General features: G+C 31.0%; 1 protein-coding gene across 2 annotated transcripts in view; it reads right to left on the bottom strand.

Annotated features, from left to right (window-relative positions):
• The window catches only part of LOC143222467 (uncharacterized), a 67,410-nt gene extending 53,708 nt beyond the window's left edge, over nt 1-13,702 (bottom strand). The window contains exons 1-2 of one of the 2 annotated variants that reach the window (XM_076449029.1): nt 13,488-13,702; nt 8,107-8,183 (exon numbers count right to left, since the gene is read on the bottom strand). In XM_076449029.1, the coding sequence (XP_076305144.1) occupies nt 8,107-8,183; nt 13,488-13,565 (155 nt within the window). In that variant the 5' untranslated portion in view covers nt 13,566-13,702. Of the gene's footprint in view, nt 1-8,106; nt 8,184-13,368 lie in introns of both variants that reach the window. The other variant, XM_076449030.1, reaches the window with a different exon arrangement.
• Between the last annotated feature and the right edge of the window lie 6,345 nt (nt 13,703-20,047).

Below are 20,047 nucleotides of genomic sequence, written 5' to 3'. Positions count from 1 at the left end.
GTGTTTATTTGACTTGCAGTGTTCGAAAACGTGTGAAGGTGACCAACTGGAGCCGCACAATTCAAACAGTCCGCGTATTTTTTGAACAGACCTCGTAGGTCTGGGCCTGCACAAAGTTCAAAGATAAATAATATTAAACTGTACAAAAATGTCAAATGACAGCCAAACAGCTTAACTGAATTGTGGAGAGTAATATAGAACAGTTAGAAGTATATTTTACTACTACAAATTGATATAGTAGCATAAAAAACAGGCTCTGTTTAAAGTTGACCAAGCATTCATACACTATGCAACTTAGTTTTTGTATTTTCTGTAATACTTTATTGTCTATGTTTGCTGTAACTGTGTGACCCATGTTTCTCTAATTATTTCCAACACTGTACACAAAAACACATAACTTATGTATTCTGTGTGTGTGTGTGTGTGTGTGTGTGTGTGTAAACAATGGTCCCATAAAAGGCTCACATATTTAAATGTTTGACTGTATATTTTTAATTCTAATAACTGGTGATAATTTTTCAAAAATGGCATTTTTTAAAAATAATAATTAAATAGAAATAATACTATATAAAGTAATTTCATAAAATATCCTGTGTACTGAAAAGAAGATATAACTGAAAATCAATTTTTTGTTTTTTAATACAACATTCCTTGTTAGTATCTACTAAATATTACTTACAGCAACAATATACATGCATCTAGGTAAAAGCTGGCTAACTGGTGGAAATTTCTAATTGATTAACCAGTTACATTAAACTAATTAATTATTCCTAAAGAATAGGGCCCAAAAATTATAATATTAAAAATTAGTTTTTGTTATCTATGGCAGGCTAAGCACAGTTGATCCATTGTGTATCTTTGTATTTAGTAAGTAAACATAAAGAGTAATATTTTGATCAACTGAAAAATTGGAATAATAAAAAGATTACTAATTAGAAAATTATTTGATGGTCATTTATGGCTCATTAACAATAATAACAAATATGAATTAACTGCAATAATAATGGAAAATAACTATGACAATAATATAAAACAAACAATAAAATACTAATCTCATTACTTTTTATGACTATAATTTTATTCATCATAATTTCTGGTTAATGAATAGTTGGGATAATAATAATCGGAAACGCCAGCTTATCATTTTATGTAATACTAAACAAAGTAATGGATGTTGATAGATGATTGTATTAATTAATCAAGTTAATTTCGAAGCTCTAAGATACTCTGTATAAAGATGTATCAGAGTAACACCTATCAAAAATTGATTGTAATAATGCTGCATCAACCTTCCATACTTTAACTTTTAACATATTTTGTGTATCTTAACAGAAACTGGTACAATTTCAGTAAACACAAGTCTTTTGTGTGTGTGTGTGTGTGTGTGTGTGTGTGTAAACAGTATTTTTACTAATAATTTGTTTGTGAATACATGGAATTGACATTGATTATTCTGAGTGCAGTGATTTTATGTAAGATTAAAAATACTTTTTATATAAAACATTTTTCTCAGTAAAACTATATTTTATCACTTACTTTCTCTACACATACTATAGGGATTATTTATTTTACAGAACTTGTAACTATTATATAAAAACAAGAAAGAAATCTCAATTACTTCTCTTTCCCTTCTATAACTGTTTATCTTAAATTGTTTATACTTAAGTTTATTGCCCTCTAAACAGTGTTTGACTAATAATCCTACCACACAAGTTATAAATCACATCACTCAACAAACATCTCATGTTACCATACTGAATGATGACATAAGAGCTGCTTGCAATATACCACTACGTAATTTTTTTTCCCCATTAAGGTACTTAATAAGTTTCTAACTTTTATATTCTAGTTACTTTTGCAACAATAAATAAAAATATACATGAAAATTAAGAAATATGGAACTTACCTCTGATCTCTTGTTTTTTGCTGTTGGTTGCTGATTAAATTTAAGCCTACTTTTTCAAATAATGATGGTTCTAGTATACTAAGTTTTTATTTACTCAAAGAACCTTTTCTCAACTAGCTATGCTCTTTATCAGTGCAAATTTTCAAGTGCATACCTTAGTCTTCTACTTATCACTTTTGCATATTCATATGTAAATGATTATGCAGCATTTTTTCCATCAGTGGGATCATGGTGTAACTCCTTTTGTAACCAGCACCCTTTTCATTTTTTAATATTGATTTACATTGGTTTTTCAAGTTTTTCATTTTTGTGCCGTTATGCCATTATAGAATACTGAGATGGACTATTTAATGTCAACATCTTTAATGGTTGATACAGAAAAAAACAACAAATAACTATGCACTCAGAGTTAACACAGGCACACACATATACACATATCTCTCAACTTCACCATTTATAGCAAATGGGACACAGTATCAGAATATTACTTTTTTAAATCATCTAGATTTGTGAACAATGGTTTAAACAAGTTTATAACTTCATCTAAACAAGCATATCATTTGTTTTTATGTTACTAGAGTAACCAACAACACAAAATGTTTTGGAATTTTTCCCAAATTTTTTTTTGTAGCCTAGATCCCCATAAAAAAAAAAAGTTAAAAAAAAAACTTTTTCTCACATTTCCATTTATATATAAACACATTTTGTGTTTATTTTTTATATATTTTATTTATATATATATATATATATATATATATATATATATATTTTACATAAGTCAAAAACTTTGAGACATCCAAAATACTATATGCATACATTGTTTTTTTTTGCACTGTCACCTCTCAAGTGACATTATCCTGTTTCAGTAGAAGGCTAAACATCATTTTTATTCCACATTCTTATTAACAATCTCGTTAGTTTCTCATTCTGATACACGATTAAATTTGTAATTTATGTAAATAAATATTTCAATTCTGACTAATAACAAAATAATAAAGAAAAATAAATGTTCAGTACGATACCACCCACTGTTCTGAAGGCAAAAGATGTGAGGAAAGGTAATTATTGTTATAAAATCATGCTTCAGTGTTTGTTAGATGTCCCTTCATGAGCAGAAAGCATATAATATTAAAACAGCTGAATGTTTTTTGCTTTGATATGTGAAGAAAACAGACACATGACTATACAGGTAACCATTTATAGGCAAGTGTTCTCAGTAAACAGTAAAATGTATTCACTTTCCTTTAAGTGTTTGAAATGATTTAAATAAGCATTAGGAATTCTTTTACAAATGTAATAAACATTAAAAGTTACAAATAACTCAGAAGAAAGGAAAAGAAAATTTTACAAAACAAGTACAAATAAAACTTGAAACTTTAGATATCTTTAAAACAAAAGAATACTGAATTATTTAGCTGGTAAAATAAGTAGGATACTGATAAATATACATAATACTTGTGCCAGGAAATACAGCATTTTATGTAAAAGCTCATCGCACACAGCATGGAAACTCCCACACACAATGTCGGCAAGGCTTTGCTTTTGCTTTCCGTGGCACAGCAAGACTATCTGTTCAAAATCTTTATGAACAGAAAGATTCAAGAACCACGAGGGTTAAAAAATAATGAACTATGATCTGTTTTGTATTGTGGACAGTACTATTCACTTAATTCTACCTATAAGATGTACATATAATTTGTTTAAACTAATCTACAACCTTAAAAATAAGTATACAACGACCAAAAACCACCACCACCACCGATTTTCTTTCATCTTACAATAAACACTTACAAATGTAGTATAAAAGTTCATAATCAGTTAGGAATGTTAGCAGATGTTTCATACATATACCAGATATAAATGTTAATATTATGGTGTGCAAGACTTATTGTCTTCTGTGCATCTACAGGCCCCTGAAAATGTCTACTTGGCAGCCCACGTGGCCCCCTTAAAATTAAAAGAGCCATTAAAACTTTGACTCCACATCAGTTGATTAAGGATTTCTTAAATAAGCAGAACTCATAATAAATCATGAACAGACCTTCCAAAATTTTCAAACATTTGTCAGTCATAATGTCCATTGTACTCAAAGTAAATGCATCATTTCATTTAACATTCTGACTTTTTGTATCATTGTAACAGAACTAATACATAAATATAACTTCTATTTTCAACCAGAATGCTACTTTTTATACATAACACCAAGTTTGTTTGTTTTTTAATTTTGGACAAGCTACACAAGGGCTATCTGTACTAGCCATCTCTAATTTAGCAGTGTAAAACTAGATAGAAGGGAGTTGGTCATCACCACCCACTGCCAACTCTTGGACTACTCTTTTACCAATAAATAGTGGGACTGACCATCAGATTATAATGCCCCCATGGCTAAAAGGGCTAGCATGTTTGGTATGACAGGGATTTGAACCTGTGACCATTGGATTACAAGTTAAGTGCCTTTCCACCTGGCCATGCCTGGCCAACACCAAGTTTGCATCAAAAGATGTACACAAGTTTTTTTTGTGAGCACTTGCCTAAAAAAAAAAAAGACAAGTAAAAACTACAAAGTTATAAAATGTTTGAAAAACCTACATTACTGTATGCATATTGTTCGTGTTAGAGCAAACACTTTTAAATCCAACTTCGAAGACTGCATTAGGAAAAACACCAACAACAACATACATTACTGTTTTACCAATCATGTCACAATAAGAAGTCTCCAACTGTCAATAATTATAGTACATGCTCAAGCTGATTCCAATTATGTAAAAGCTTTATAATGTCATTATGTAGCATTAACAGTTTAACCTAAATTTTAATAACAGCAGCAAATGTAGTTTGAAATTTCATTAAATTTGAAATGGTTAAAGTTATCAATAAATGTGTCATGCAAAAAAATTCCAAATATTTTTCCTGCTTTTTTTTTTTTATTTGATTAAATGAAACATGATAATGGGGACTGACTCTGACCAATACATGATAGATACACAACATTATGTGAACCTTGAAAAGGACAAATTGTTGTGATTCACTGCCTTTGCTTTTGCCATACTTTGAGACTTTTACTTTCACTTTACATATTTTCGAAGTAAAATGCTTTGTAAACAAAGTACTCTACCCAAATGAAATACACAGTGACAGCTTTAGAAAGTTTTTGTTCACAAAGAGAGGAATTTTTCCAACTCGTTTCTGACAGATATTTTAAAAATCCTCTTAACTGTATCTTTATTGTGTACATAATGACAGACTTTCCAGTATTAAAAGAAAAGAAATGAAAACTTTAAATTCATTATGATAAAGACACACATTGTTGAAATGAATGGTTAAAATTTATCACCTTCTGATGCAACATACATCCTTTTATAGAATGCATTCATCAAGTCTCAGGACTTAGTGTCACTTTTGAAATTTGTCAACAATCATGAAATACTACCTTTTATTGTCAATAAAAGCATGTATACTCATGTTTAGTTACATCAGTTATACTCTATGTTTAGTTACAATGGACAATCAGTTATACTCTATGTATAGTTACAAATACAATGGACAATCAGTTACAACAACTACTCACCTTTGCTATTCTTCTTTTGAACTATCTGCTTCCTATCCAAAAAAAAACAACCCAAAATATCTAGTTTTTCTTATTAAGAAGCAAACCAACCAATTAGCAATCACATTTGAAGAGCCATGACTGACTTTAACCTAAGTTCTTCAAAGTATGAATACCAAAATACAGTTTGAACTTTTGAAATAAGTTTCAGTCACAGCTTATGAAGTGATACAAGCTTTTCTTCTCTAATATTCTTACTACTAAAAGCTACATTTTCTCCTGACAAACTAGTGACATTTAAAACTTAATAATGACACTGAATATTTCTTGACAATGTTTCAATAATCTTCTTAACTTCCACATTCATTTGAAATTTGCCACAGCTCTTTGTTGAACAATATATTTTTCATCCCAAATAATCTGATTGTAGGTCACTTTATTTCTTGGCAACTGCATTATGTAGAATTTTTTGACAGGATAAATAATTAGAAAAATTAGTTAATGTGAAGTCAAAACACATGGCAGTATGTTGTGTAGGACATACTGTGTATTACAAATAGAAGCAATGTTCCATTTTCTGCAGCTCAGCCTGTGGTAATTTAAACTATCATATTTTCAGTGAATGTGCTCTAGCAGACCCTTACTTTACACAATAGATTTCAAAGCAATTTATTAAGAAATACACAAGATACATAAAATCTCACATTTTTACCAAATTTCATCCTGTGTTTCTTCACACTGAAAGGATGGAAACTTTGACAGAAAAATATATTAACTTTCATCAAAATGTTTTCACATTTGTTATAAATACAAACCACATCTTAGTGATGAAAAACTGTTAGTCAACATCCCACAGCAGTACTATAAAGCAAGTTATTGACACTGTTTCAAAGAAAAAACAAAACAACTACCACCTCATATTTTAAAGAATCTGGTTGGTTATATACAGTATATATATGTCTGTTTCAAATAGTATGGTTGTGATCATAAAGCTAATATTGGCTGTCACTGTCTTATCTGCTGTGTCCTATTACGTATGACTTTTAATCTAAAACACCTAATGTGTGAAAAAAGTGTAACCAAAAAAGGATTGAACATACAACCTTTGTCTGCCTTTTTAAAAGTCCACACAGGCAGGTTCAATTAATCAGAACATCCCTTAAAAAGAAAAAAAATTTCTCTATCTCTTTAAAACTAATTTTCTCACTCTAACATATCAATCATTAAGTCATTCACTCCCACCAACTTCAACTTTACATTTTCTAACTTTTCTCTTTTTCAAGTAACTGTTTCTGCTTGACTGGTTGCAGCTAGTTATACATTTATCACTTAGGCCTTATAGAAATCTTAACCTTGACATCAATGAACTACAAACACAACATTTGATAGCCTTGACATCAGGTAATTACAAATAAAAAATTAAGTAATTAATAAAAGTACCGACACTAAGTCTTTTATATATGACACAAGTAACAAATGCAGATGATGAAAGAAAACAGCAGTGTGTAATCTCAACAAAATTCCCCCAAAACAGTTAAATTCTTTCACATTAGGGGAATAAATTTGGAAAAAAGAATTGAACAAGTTTTCAAATAGAAATAACATGACATCATAATAACAGGTTACTTGATTAACTAGTAAAATAACTGTCAGTCTTCCTGACCTTTTAACATAATCATGTATACAATTTATTTATTGAAAAAGGGAAATATGTTGATTTTGTCTATTTTATTAACTTGTCTCAAAAAGTATTTAATTCAGTGAAGTAAAACTCCAAAAAAAATGTCTTTCATGTAGTTATTGTTATAACAGATCTCATGTACAGTAGTGTTATACAGTGTAGAATATATAGGATGAGCTGTTATGGATTCCAAAATTCACTTTGTACTTAGCTTGACCAACAATATTTCTGTACAATCCTCTCGTTTACTTAACTGCTTGATATCATTGTACTGGTCCTTACTAAGTGGAACTTACAAAAGTAATAGTAATATTTTGATTACTTAGGTAGTTGGAATCTACGGAAACCAAATTTAGGTCTGATTGTCAGAATACTTGAAAACATTAATAATCTGAAACAATAATTAGTGTTGCCTAGCTGTATCTCTGAACATTACTAAAAGTTTAATATTTAACCTTTTGTGGCAGGTGCTTGACATGCTATACACACACACCACATACACATTCTTTATTTTAATAATGTTTATCTTCTATTTTGAATATGATGAAACCCTCTCTTTAATTGTTTTTACTGTTATTATCCATACCAAGACGTTAGCTTTATTACAAACTTAAAAATAATTTTGTAATGTTCAACATATAATCTAAATTTAACACTTTAAATTGGTTTTTTCCCCCCTTCAAATGAACCTTAAAAATTTGCTTCACTGAATTAAATGCTTTTTGAAACAAGTTAATAAAATTATGACAAAATCAACTTATTTACCTTTTTCAATGGGTAAATTCTATACATGACCTAGTTATTCTATAAAGAAAAACTACTGCAAATAAAACGATTTAATTGACAAGGTCCTAGTCATAGAATTAAACTTTTTCATATATATCCATTTTTTAATGTACAGTCTATCTACAGATTTATAACTAAGAATTAGTTTTACATAACTTCAGAAAAGCAAGCAAGAGATAAACTTACGTTTCATAGGTTCCAAAGAACAAGATTGGAAATTTCTTTGGTGGTACTTTTTTCCCTGGTGGAGGTTTTTCTTCAACCTAACAATTTTTAAAAATTCAGTTTGAAATAGGTACTTCATCAATGTCTGTTGAAAACAATTATACACCAGTTTTTCTCCAAATTCCATTCGTATACTAATGGAAACATAAAAAGCCTCACAACTTACAGCTGAATAGCATTACCAATGACAAAATTTATTGGGTTAGAAAGCCAGTTGATGAAATTAACAACTGATTAAAAATTCATCTTTCCCTTTTAAACAAAGTAAAACAAAAGTAGTTAGCTTAAAATGTGATTTATTAAACACAAATCCTTCTTAAAAACAAGAAACCCAATAAAATAAATGTTTTCAGGAAGCATTCTTCTTCCTTCCTTTAAAAAAAGTCCAACTTCCAAACCTGCTTGGATTATTAGGTAACTTGCCTTTGAACCCATTTTTTTACTGTATACGATTATAAGTGTCTTGTGCATCTCTCTTAAAACATACATTTGGAAATTATTTGAATCTTACTTAAAATTTATGTTCCACATGTGTACTTTCATAAGTAATTTTCTGAAACAAAGCATCCATGACTCTTGCAAAACAGAAAATCAGCTGTTTATTAACATACTGCTGATTAACCTTACAGTGTACAGTCCACCTTCAGCAACTGAAAGTTAATGTGCTGTATACAGGATATGACATGGAAAACTTTTCACAAGCATTTAAAACAGATGCAATTGAAGGGTTAACTTCTATTTCTTATATATTAGAAATAAAGAAATGATAAAATGTTTACAATTACATTTAAAGATATACTGAGTTATTTTAATAAAACACAACAGTGATAGACATACCACATTTAAATTATATATTAAAAAAAAAGACTACATACACATAGAAATAAATTACACTGTGTCACTAGCATGAAATTTATGGAAAATATGCAGCTTATTAATTCATTAATACATTTGAAAGCAGTGTTCCAGACAGCCAATAAGCTAATGCACCATGGTAAAACAAACATTTCTGGAGAGATGAGTGTAATTTTATTATTTTACATGTGTTAGTTATGGACTGATACACTAAAAATAAATTGGTATGATTACATACTGTGAGAATGACTATTGAATTCTTTATGATTTCAATTAGGACAATTTAAGGAGTATCATTGTTTAACGTACTTAATATTTTAAGTAAATTTGCAATCTCTTATAAATTCAGCAAAAGGCATAAAAATAAGCTTCATCAACATCTCCATTATGGCAAAAACATTTTAACCCACAAATAACAGATAAAACTTCAAGTTTCAACAACTACAGGGAAATCACCATGTAAAATACAATGGAATCAAATACAATATTACTTGATGTAAAAAACATAATTAAAAGGACCACTAGATGTTTTAGAAGCTTCAGTGTCTCAAACAGAATACAGTGAAAATAAACACAAATTTTTGTTGAAGTTACACACTGCTATTTTCTTCTGTCACCTACATTTGTCATGTGTGTCAGATTTTATACATTTCTTAGTGTAGGTAGTATTATTAATTACTTGATTTCATACTTGTAATTCCCTGGTGTTAAGGCTATAAAACACCATGTTTGCGGTCCACTGATATCAAGCTTAAGGAGATTTCTAGAAGACCTAAGTTATAATGAATAAATAGCTGCGACCAGTCAAGCAGAAATAGAGTTACGTGAAAAAGAGAAAAATTAGAAAATGTAAAGTTGCAAACTCTCTTTGTTAACCTAAAGATGACCTAGGAAGGTCAAAACATTGTTCTCTGCTTATCAATAAAAGTGTTAATACCATTCTGAGATGCATTTTTATTTCATATAGGTTTCTCATCAAGAACCTGAAACCTTGTTAAGTCACCTTCAAATTTATTTTTATCTTCCATGTCAGAAAAATTTGCACAACCAAAATAAAATGGTTTCAAATTAATTCCATAATTACGAATAATTCTAACACTAGAGGGAGTAAACAAATTGATAAAGTTTTCTGCCAATGACCACGTGAGAGTATGTTAAAAATAACATGTGGGAAATAGCTCTGTATGTAAATTCAATTTAATTATGAAGTTATTAACAGCATAAATCTCAACTGCTTTAGAAAAAGTAGATGGGTCCAGGTGTTTATTTTACCAGGATAAATCCTTAGACACTGAAGCATTTTGACAGCACTGTGAATGGTGTTAAATATCTAGTAGTTTCTATCTCTCACCCAACCATTTTATATCAAATAAACCCATCTTTCATAAAACCCCATATTTAACTTTAACCACCAATATTCCCCAGCCAATAAGACTAGAGGGCAAAAGTTCAAGATACCAGAATGTCAGACATTACTCTAAATGTTACTTTCCTGACAAGTTGGTGCAAATATGAAATAATTTGCCTTAAGATGTGGTAGACTCTGTGATACTGACAGAATTTTAAATTAGATTGAAAGAATATTTTATAGATCAAAGTTTGATGCGAGAAAAAGAGATTTCTATATGTGGTAGGGTATATGGTGCCCAGTAAAATGTGGAATATTCAAAATACACCAAATATCCCTTGGAAATGAAATTACAAAATTTCTCGATGATGAGAAAAAATCAGTGAAAAAATAACCAACATTTGGAAAAAACTTGTAACAAAAATCAACATTCTAGTAAACATCAAATAAATTCAAAAATCAGGTACAAAACTCAAGTCCATACTAAGTAAAAACTACACTGACAAACATAAAACAAACACAATTTACAAAATACAATGCAACAACTGCCATGACTTCTATATTGGAGAAATAAGCAGAAAAATGAAAACTAGAGTCAAAGAACACAAAAAGAACACCTTCACCCATTTTTGAACACTGCAAATCAAATAAATACAACATAACCATAGAAAACACCCAGATATTAAGTAGGGAAACAAACATAAACAAATACAAAATCAAAGAAACCTTACTTATACAGCAACTAAAACCAAAATAAAGGAACACCTTTATAACTGTACCAATTAATAACCTAACACCCAACTGCAATGCCCCCTACAATCCCATACCTGTTTATACTCTTATCTCTAAGACATGGGTCCATCAACGGTCACATTCAAACTCTCTCTTTCTTAACCTAAAGATGACTTAGGAAGGTCGAAACGTTGGGCTCACCTTATCAATAAAAGTGTTAATACCTATACCAGCCATTCTGAGATACATTTACAAAATTTCTTTTGGGTCTGATTAAATTCAATAACCAAATATTTCCTTATTCCATAAACATTAACCCTTTCATGCCCAGATGGGTGTAGTTCATCTCTTACTTAATTGTACTGTTGAATTAAAAATATATATATATTGAAAAAATTGTAGGCATTTTTTCACATAAAAAATACTTTCCAGTTAAATCTCTCTCCTAAAAAAAAAGCTACTTTTATACATTAAAAAACAAAACAAACCACACACACACACATACATATATATCAAATTTTAATTTTAGTGCTCCTCCAACAAAATCATTAATGTTCATCATTTTCTTGAATATATTTTGGCACAATGGTGTTGAACAAATAGCACTAATATTTTCTTATAACTTTAATATGATTTTTAAACAATCACCATTTCTCAGCTCACTTGTTCATGATGCAATTTAAATGCCTGTGACTCAGACTCAAAAAGTCATAGTTTACTCATCAAAGCCAATTATGAAAACTCTTTCTATTCTTTTTCAAGTGTACAAGCAAAAAACTCTCAGTTCAATGTGGATTTATACCAAAAATGGAAGAAGACTGATAACAGCTCAACTTTGTGATGTCTCTCAAACTAATAAATGTTTATGAACAACTTTCACCAGAATTGCATTTTGTTTTTTTAAATTTGTGAAAAGCATGTTTTATCACTTTACAATTTATTTGAATTACAATAATAATGTATGGTACAGGTGAAAATAAGTTAGATTTAGTTAAATGTTTCAGCACTTAACCATAAAGTTTCATTTTTTCAACAAGGCCACTGCATTAAATCTTGTATGCATTAAGACATACAGACTTACATAATTTTGAATGGGCAAAAGAAAATCCACAAAAGCAAATGTAAAAAATACACAAATAAATGAATATGAAACAGGCTTAAAACTTGTTATATATATATATTCACTAAGTCAGTTTGCTTATAATTTGGATATGGTAAGAAAATTATTTTCACTGTATGTCTGCAACTGTGAACAATCTTCATACACTGTTTTTTTGAGTCAAAATAAAGATTAAACTTACAATTTTACAAAACAAAATCTTAATAGAAAAGTTTTATAAATATAAATAAGGAAGCCACAATCAATAAATAGAATCCACAACAAAGGTAAGTGTTTTAAGCTGCAGATTTAAAAACTTATATAAAATATTTCCAAATGTCAAAAATGCAACTGGATAAAACTATCATACAAAAACCACACATATGTAGGAGCTACAGAAAACAATTCCTAAGCTTCAAGCTTCTCATGTTCTAATTTTGTTTCACAATTTAATAAATGATACAACAGATGCATTAAATCAACTAGATCTCAAAGTTTAAAGTAACATAGTAACTTATGTCAATACCAGAATTTCATACCTACAGAAACCACTAAACACTCTTTAGACATCACACAAAATACTTTCATCATTTTGAATTGAAATGGCAGATGTAATAATACCTATGGCTGCTTCTTATGAAATTTATATGCTTAAGAGTTGTTCTCCACATAGAGTACTTAATATTAAAAAAGTAAAACATTTTTACAATGACAAAATGTCATGTGGTTAAAATTTCATAAAAACTTTATAAACAATTTGGTTGTAATGCCTAACATTGATCTTCCAGAATGGACTAATTTTTCTTTATTTTTATCATTTTAAATGTTAATCATAGAGATCTGCTATTGATATGTTTTGTAACACTTATTTTAACTGCTTTTTTAAATACAGTATAGACTCATTTTTCTCCCAGAAAACTGTCATGAAGTACAGAACAGTTATGATGTTGTTCAAACTATAAAATATAACTTTTACATACAAACTGATATTTACCACATATATTTTAACTTCGATTATGTTCATTTGATCTCTTCCCATTTCCATATTTTTAAGAACCCGTCAGACTAGTATATATATGTTACCATAATAACATATTACATGTTTCTATAGATCACTATCAAACACAATTACTATTTATTAATTCTGAAACTGATACTAAACACACACAATAAATAAAACAAAACTCACGATCTGAAAGGCTAAATCAGTATTCACCATCAACCTAGGCCTAACTTATAACATCATAATTACAAATTTCACTCAATATGACTGTATACTCAAAATTACGAACGATATAAATAACGTACCCTAGCTGGCCATGGTGGATATCCTCTTACTTTTGCAAATACCAGATCTCCCGGTTTATATTGCATTTTTTCACTCATTTGATAATTTATATGAAAAATGACTTAGAATGCAACTTCTCTTTTCTTCTTCTTTCTTAGGTTACAGTTGAAATAAAATAACAATTCAGACGCGGGAAATTAACTTAACACACTTGGCATACTCTCGACACCAAGGTTGTGATGGTGAAAATCATTTTTAAAACTTGAGTAATAAAACCTTCAGTTCAATTTAAAATAAATTGTATTACATTTGGTATAAGAATAAAAAACACGCATCACCATATTCGTAAACAATTATGTTTATGAATTCGAAAGCATTTTGTATATATGGGTTAGTATATCCGTTAATGATTTATATTCAATACACAATGATGTATAAATTGTATGCATTTACAACCCAAGTTACGAGTTGAGAATACCTCATTGGCATTGGGTAACGTATTGCTACCATTTTGGAGGTATTACACCAGGTTAACTGTTTTACTTTTTATTATAAAAAAGAATAAGAGTAGATGAGTGAATCGAAGAGAATTGGAGTAGGTTTTGAATGAAGGCTAAGGTGGGCAAGAAAGCCGCTTTCGGAATTTTGATGAAGGTGGAAAATATATTAATGAACAGTACTGTACTAGTTATCAGTTGATTATATATGGTTATTTAGAATGGTGCTTAACTTTTGTAAGACTAGTCAAACTAACAGCATATGGTTACCTATCTCATAAATAATGATTTAGGCTAGTGGTACCAACTGTTGCCTATTTTCTTTATACGGCCGTTAGATCGGTAGCATGGGCTCCTATTGATGCTGAAACAATTTTTATACTGGGAGTGGTGAAAGCTACTGATAAAAATTGAAGATATATATCACATCACAGCAAGGGGAATAAGTGCACCCATACCACTCGTTCTTGTGAGGTTCCGTATTCCATTTAGAACCATTAAGCTCAGTGGCGCCATAATGTTTAATCTATAAATGGGCTATAATGAACTGAATGTGGTTATTAAGGATAATGATACGTCATCATCCATCCCATAAATGAACAAAAGTATAAATTACACTATTATTTATCCCGTGTATGACCTTACAGTACACCATTACCTATCTCATACATATGATTATAAGTTCATGGGACTGTGTTATCTACCTTATATTTGGACATGTATAATTGTAGCATGGGGTTCCCTGTCCCATTTATGATCATTTACCTCTTATTAGTGGCGAATAACACTGGTGGCGGGTGTTACATATCAGGTGTCAGAACTAAAAGTAATAGAGTGCCCTCACTTTTATATATTTGAACTATATAGCAACTGTAAATTACAATATTAATTTCCTGGGGATGGCATACTAAGCACCTCTACTTTGTAACTCCGTCTTATGCCACTGGGTATCCCCTATGTCATCACTTAATGACACTCTGATGTTTTCTATCTACACTATTTGACTTCACCTAATATGTCAATGTATGCCTCAAAGCTTTAGTTTGTTTTTTGCTTTAAGATTATTTTTGATTAAGTCTATCGAAATTGTCGCTTGTACATTTGCAAGAATTTAATTATAATGTGCAAAAATATTTTTGAACAAGAAAAATTCATCTAGGGAATAATTTGTTTATATAAACTTGTAAAACAGATTCCTGGCGTTATCTAATTATAAATACAACGTGTGCAATTGTCAATGTGATGCAATGATGTTCCCAATATGTTTCACACATGTGGGTCAGTCCATCTAAACGCAAGTGTGAGAAAAAGTTATTTTGAACATTCAAAAATACTTAAAAATACAATCATAGCAAACTGATTCAGTAAACCAAATACCTATAGAAAGTTTTAGAAAACACATGGTATAGTTAAAATGGTAAACAATGTTGAATTTTTTTTTTTTTGCGCACATCCTACACAATGTGCTATTTGTGCTCTGTTTGACAACTTGTAGAATCTAACTCCAGATTTTAACGTTGGAATTCCATAAATCTCCCACTAACCAACCAATCGGCACTAAAAACTTTACAAAATTACCTAATAACACTTATATCCTACTTATACAAATGCGTTTTCGCCCTATTTCTAATAAATCAATACATTTATATCTTTGTTTGCCCTTTTAAAGAATTACTCAATTAATACATCGTATCTATTTTCACATATTATGAAATATTCCCTAGTTTGCTTGTCGGTTTGTTGAAAACTTCCTTTATCAAGAAGTAAACAATAGACTATCTGGGTCATGTACTTTTGCAGGTATACGCAGTATACATTAATATGTAATACTTTTAAACGGTATTTATCAAATTCACTTGTGGTACGCTGTATTGGCACAAGTGTAAAACTATCAAAATTATACCGAGTTTTTGTCCGTCCTGTAAATGCGCACGCACCTTACTATCTAAATGTGCGCATTTCAACGAATTTAAACAAAAGGCAGGTGTAAATATATCTTAGTATACATTTTCTACACACATATACATGTATATATTTATTTGTATGATTTGCCATGCACAAATAGACCACATGTAACTTTTCGCGAAATTCAAAATACAAATACGATTAACTTAACCATTCAGGAGAAACATAGCTTGAGAGACATATTTAGCCATTATATGTACTCACTGCCATATGACCCAGCATGGCCAGGTGGTTAGGATTACTCGACTCATTTTCTGAGGGTCGGGGGTTTGAACCACGGTCACACCGAACAAACTCGCCTTATTAGCTTCGAGAGCGATGAAATGACAATTCCCCTCCTCATTTGTAAAAAGACTAGCTCAAGAGTTGGTTATAGGTGTTGTTATCTAACTACTTTCCCTCCAGATTATTATAGCTAAATTATGGATGGCTAGCTCCCGAGTACCTTTTGCGTGATTTTTAAAACAAACCAAACAAACAATCTTTGCATATCTTTTGATTCAAATAAAGAGCAGAAATACTGTTTTCATTTTTCACAATATTGCAAACAGTAGTTAGAAAAACTAATAAATACAAGTTTAAATTCTGACACTTAACATAAACCACTTGGCCCCAGAAGTTGAGTAGCGACAGTTGAAAGAATGCTTGTCTGTGTTTTACGACTGTTGTACCACTTATTTTTATTTCCCTCAAATAACTTGCAGCCTTCCTCACCATTAGTGGCGTATAAATATCATTTTCACTGTAATCACTGTACAATCGTCTTATGACATAATTATCTGTTTTCGTACGTTTATACAACCGTGTTCCAGTATCTCTTCCAGCAAGTCGAAACGCTAACGAGAATATTAGGATTACGATATACAGAAAACAAAAGTTGGGGAAACAACAAAAATACAGATTTCTTCAACCAACGAAAATCACGTGAAGAAAAAAAATCGCAAGATACTCCCTATGGTGTTGGGAGTTGAAGGTGCAATTGGATACATACCCACCACCCCCAATCCACCAGTGTTAGGACACTAAAATTTGTCCTAAATCCATAATCTACACAAACGGTGCAATAACTTTTGTAATAAAAATACATCAACTAAAAATTCGAAACGATATATGTATGTATATTTATATACATTTAACATTCTAACCAACACTGTTAATGAAAGTAATGTTGAAAAAAATAGAGCATGGCTTACTTACGGAAGCACAATCACTTGTGGATTTCTTCACATACTATTCAGTTTATCGTAAACTTAACGTGTGTTTTTCTAATTTGACATCAGTATGTAGGCCTTGTGACTAATAAAATCCATTAAAGGATTCCAACAGTGTAACTTTAGCCAGGCATTTGAAACATACTTCATTTCTCATCGCTTTTTTAAAAAGTTACAAGAATCGGGAAGGAGAACAGTATAGGTAGCGTAGCAAGACATAAAAAACACACACAAACATGTTTCTGAATAAACGAGCATAGCACTGAGATACAGTTTAGCGTTTCTAATATTATTTATTGCTTATATAAAAAGGCCACGTGTCACTCATGCTCAAATTGTGAAACAAAGGATTCATGATTTGGAACACGTTGCAGTAAAAACACACTTTGCACACGACAAAACCATACTTCTCAATGAGACAAGAGTTGGCGAGAGAGAGAGAGGTCGCTGTTGATTAATTACTTTTCTTACATAAAATAAATTTTAAAGTGAGGAAGATGGTTTGTTTTGTTTTGGAATTTCGCACAAAGCTACTCGAGAGCTATCTGTACTAGCCGTCCCTAATTTAGCAGTGTAAGACTAGAGGGAAGGCAGTTAGTCATCACCACCCACCGCCAACTCTTGGGCTACTCTTTTACCAACGAATAGTGGGATTGAGCGTCACATTATAACGCCCCCACGGCTGGAAGGGCGAGCATGTTTGGCCCAACGTGGATGCGAACCCGCGACCCTCAGATTACGAGTCGCACGCCTTAACGCGCTTGGCCATGCCGGGCCTGAGGAAGATGAAGTGCAGGTAAATCGTGAGCAGCTTTGTGCAAAATGCTGAAATCAAACTAAGATAAACAACCCGTTGAAATTATTTTATAGAATCAGAATGAATTTTTGTCACAAAATGTCATTGATAGCTATTGGATGGTATGATGTGTGATGATAGACTAGATTATTTTAAAGAAAATCAAACTACTTCCATCAAATTTAAAAGGTTAAATATTTTAAAATTCACATTAGTAAGATTTCCATGTAATAAAATATACCACTAGAAACCAGGTTTAAATAACCGTGGTGGGCAGGGCACAGACAACCCTTCATATAGCTTTGTACTTGATAACGAACACCTACATCTTGTGAAAAGTTTACACATCTACAACAACTTTGGGATCGTCCGTGTTGTTACTACGTCTTATCAGATTTGGGGATATTTTGGCGGAATCTCTCGAAGAGAGTAAACCAGTACACGTGAAGGAGAAATATATTGTTTTCGGTGTTTTCATTGGATCTTGTCAAAAATACCTACGCGACGTGCAGTACTTAAGTATCTATTATAGATAATAATTATTTTCGGGATGAATTATTACGCTATAGTACCGGACAACAATGTACATTAAAATACTAATGGTAAGGCATATTATCTGTGTGTAGGCCAGTCGAAGAATAGCAGGATTTAATGAGATGTCATTGTATTCTGGATTTTCTATAATGCAGTTCTGATTTCCCAAGCTTGGAATGGTTAAATCAGATTTTGTGTAGTATATGGTTCCTCAGAGGTGCACATTGTCAGTAGATTCAATTTTACGGCTTTGCTCTCAATTTGTACTTCGTTTAAATACATGCTATTTATTTCTTCTTTTAAATATTCTAGCTCAAAATACAATCTTTAGTATTTAAACATAGAAGGAATTACTTTATGAGTCTTTATCAAAGAGTTGAAAGTTGAGGCTTCAAGTTAATCTAATGCAAAACTCGATCAACTTAGAATCGAATAGACTTAGCGACATTAATACATTCAAATGTCAGTGTGTTTTATTTCGTTGTAACAGAATATTGTCAATCATACAAAATGAAATATTTTAATAAGTACATAGTTTTCTTAATATAACTTCAATACAAGGTGCAATACTAAAGCATGAAAGTACAGGGTATGAATATAGTATGCAAGGTGCAAAGTAACACTCACATGGTGCAAAATTTGTAAGTCTTGCTAAAAACTAGTAATAAATTCGTATTTGAAGGAAAGTCTCAAAGAAAGGATAATGAAAGCGTTGATGAAAGCTAACAGTCAAAGGTAAAGCTTAACATCACCTGACTGAAGCCAGCTTGAGTTTGTAGGAACCTATTGCAGTCTCGACCTTATTCATTTTTATTGGAACTAGATACTGTCTATGAAATTATAGATGATATAGTACATGAGTACATGCAAATATTTCGCTACTCAACTGCCAGTGATTATCCTGCCTTTAATTTTCTCAAAATATTCAGAAGCCTATCTATAAAAACCAAATGATATCTTCAAAGTACCTAGAAGTTTTGTTTTAACAAGGAAACTAATGATGTTGCTGAGACTAGAACTCCACGAGTTGGGTTGGTGTTTACAATGGCTGAGCTCATGAATGAATATATGTTGCTTGCTGATGCATCGAACACGGAAGAGCTTGCCTTGTTGATTAATATTTGTTATTTGAAGTTTCTGCCGGTGCTAAAATTGAGAATGTCGTGGTATTAAAAAATATAAAATCAATTACTGCAATGTTAATAATGCAGAAGTTCAGACTGCAAGTGACCCAACATATTTAATAATTACTTGTGCTGAATCTTTTAAAGGAGGAGTCAGGAATGGAGAAAAAGAAATTGGACACGATGATCAGATATCCCCTCAGAGGGAGTTTTATCACCACACAGAGCCAGCTCCAACATCAAATGTGTTATCACCTGTAACAGAAGCATTATATGCCTAAGCCTAAGAAAATATTTCTGGAATTTGAATTATCTCGAGAGACGACAAGGTGAGACATGTTCCTAAATTATGAGAACCACCATTGAAGTTGTGACTACCGAAGTGAATGCCCTATAATTTTGAGCACTTCCAAGACAACAACGCACACAAGACAGCCAGTTTGGATATAATCT

Source organism: Tachypleus tridentatus, chromosome 8 (genome assembly GCF_004210375.1).
Source record: "Tachypleus tridentatus isolate NWPU-2018 chromosome 8, ASM421037v1, whole genome shotgun sequence".
NCBI lineage: Eukaryota > Metazoa > Arthropoda > Merostomata > Xiphosura > Limulidae > Tachypleus > Tachypleus tridentatus.
The sequence above is the reverse complement of the archived record's forward strand: the minus strand, read 5'-3'. Positions and strand labels throughout refer to the sequence as shown.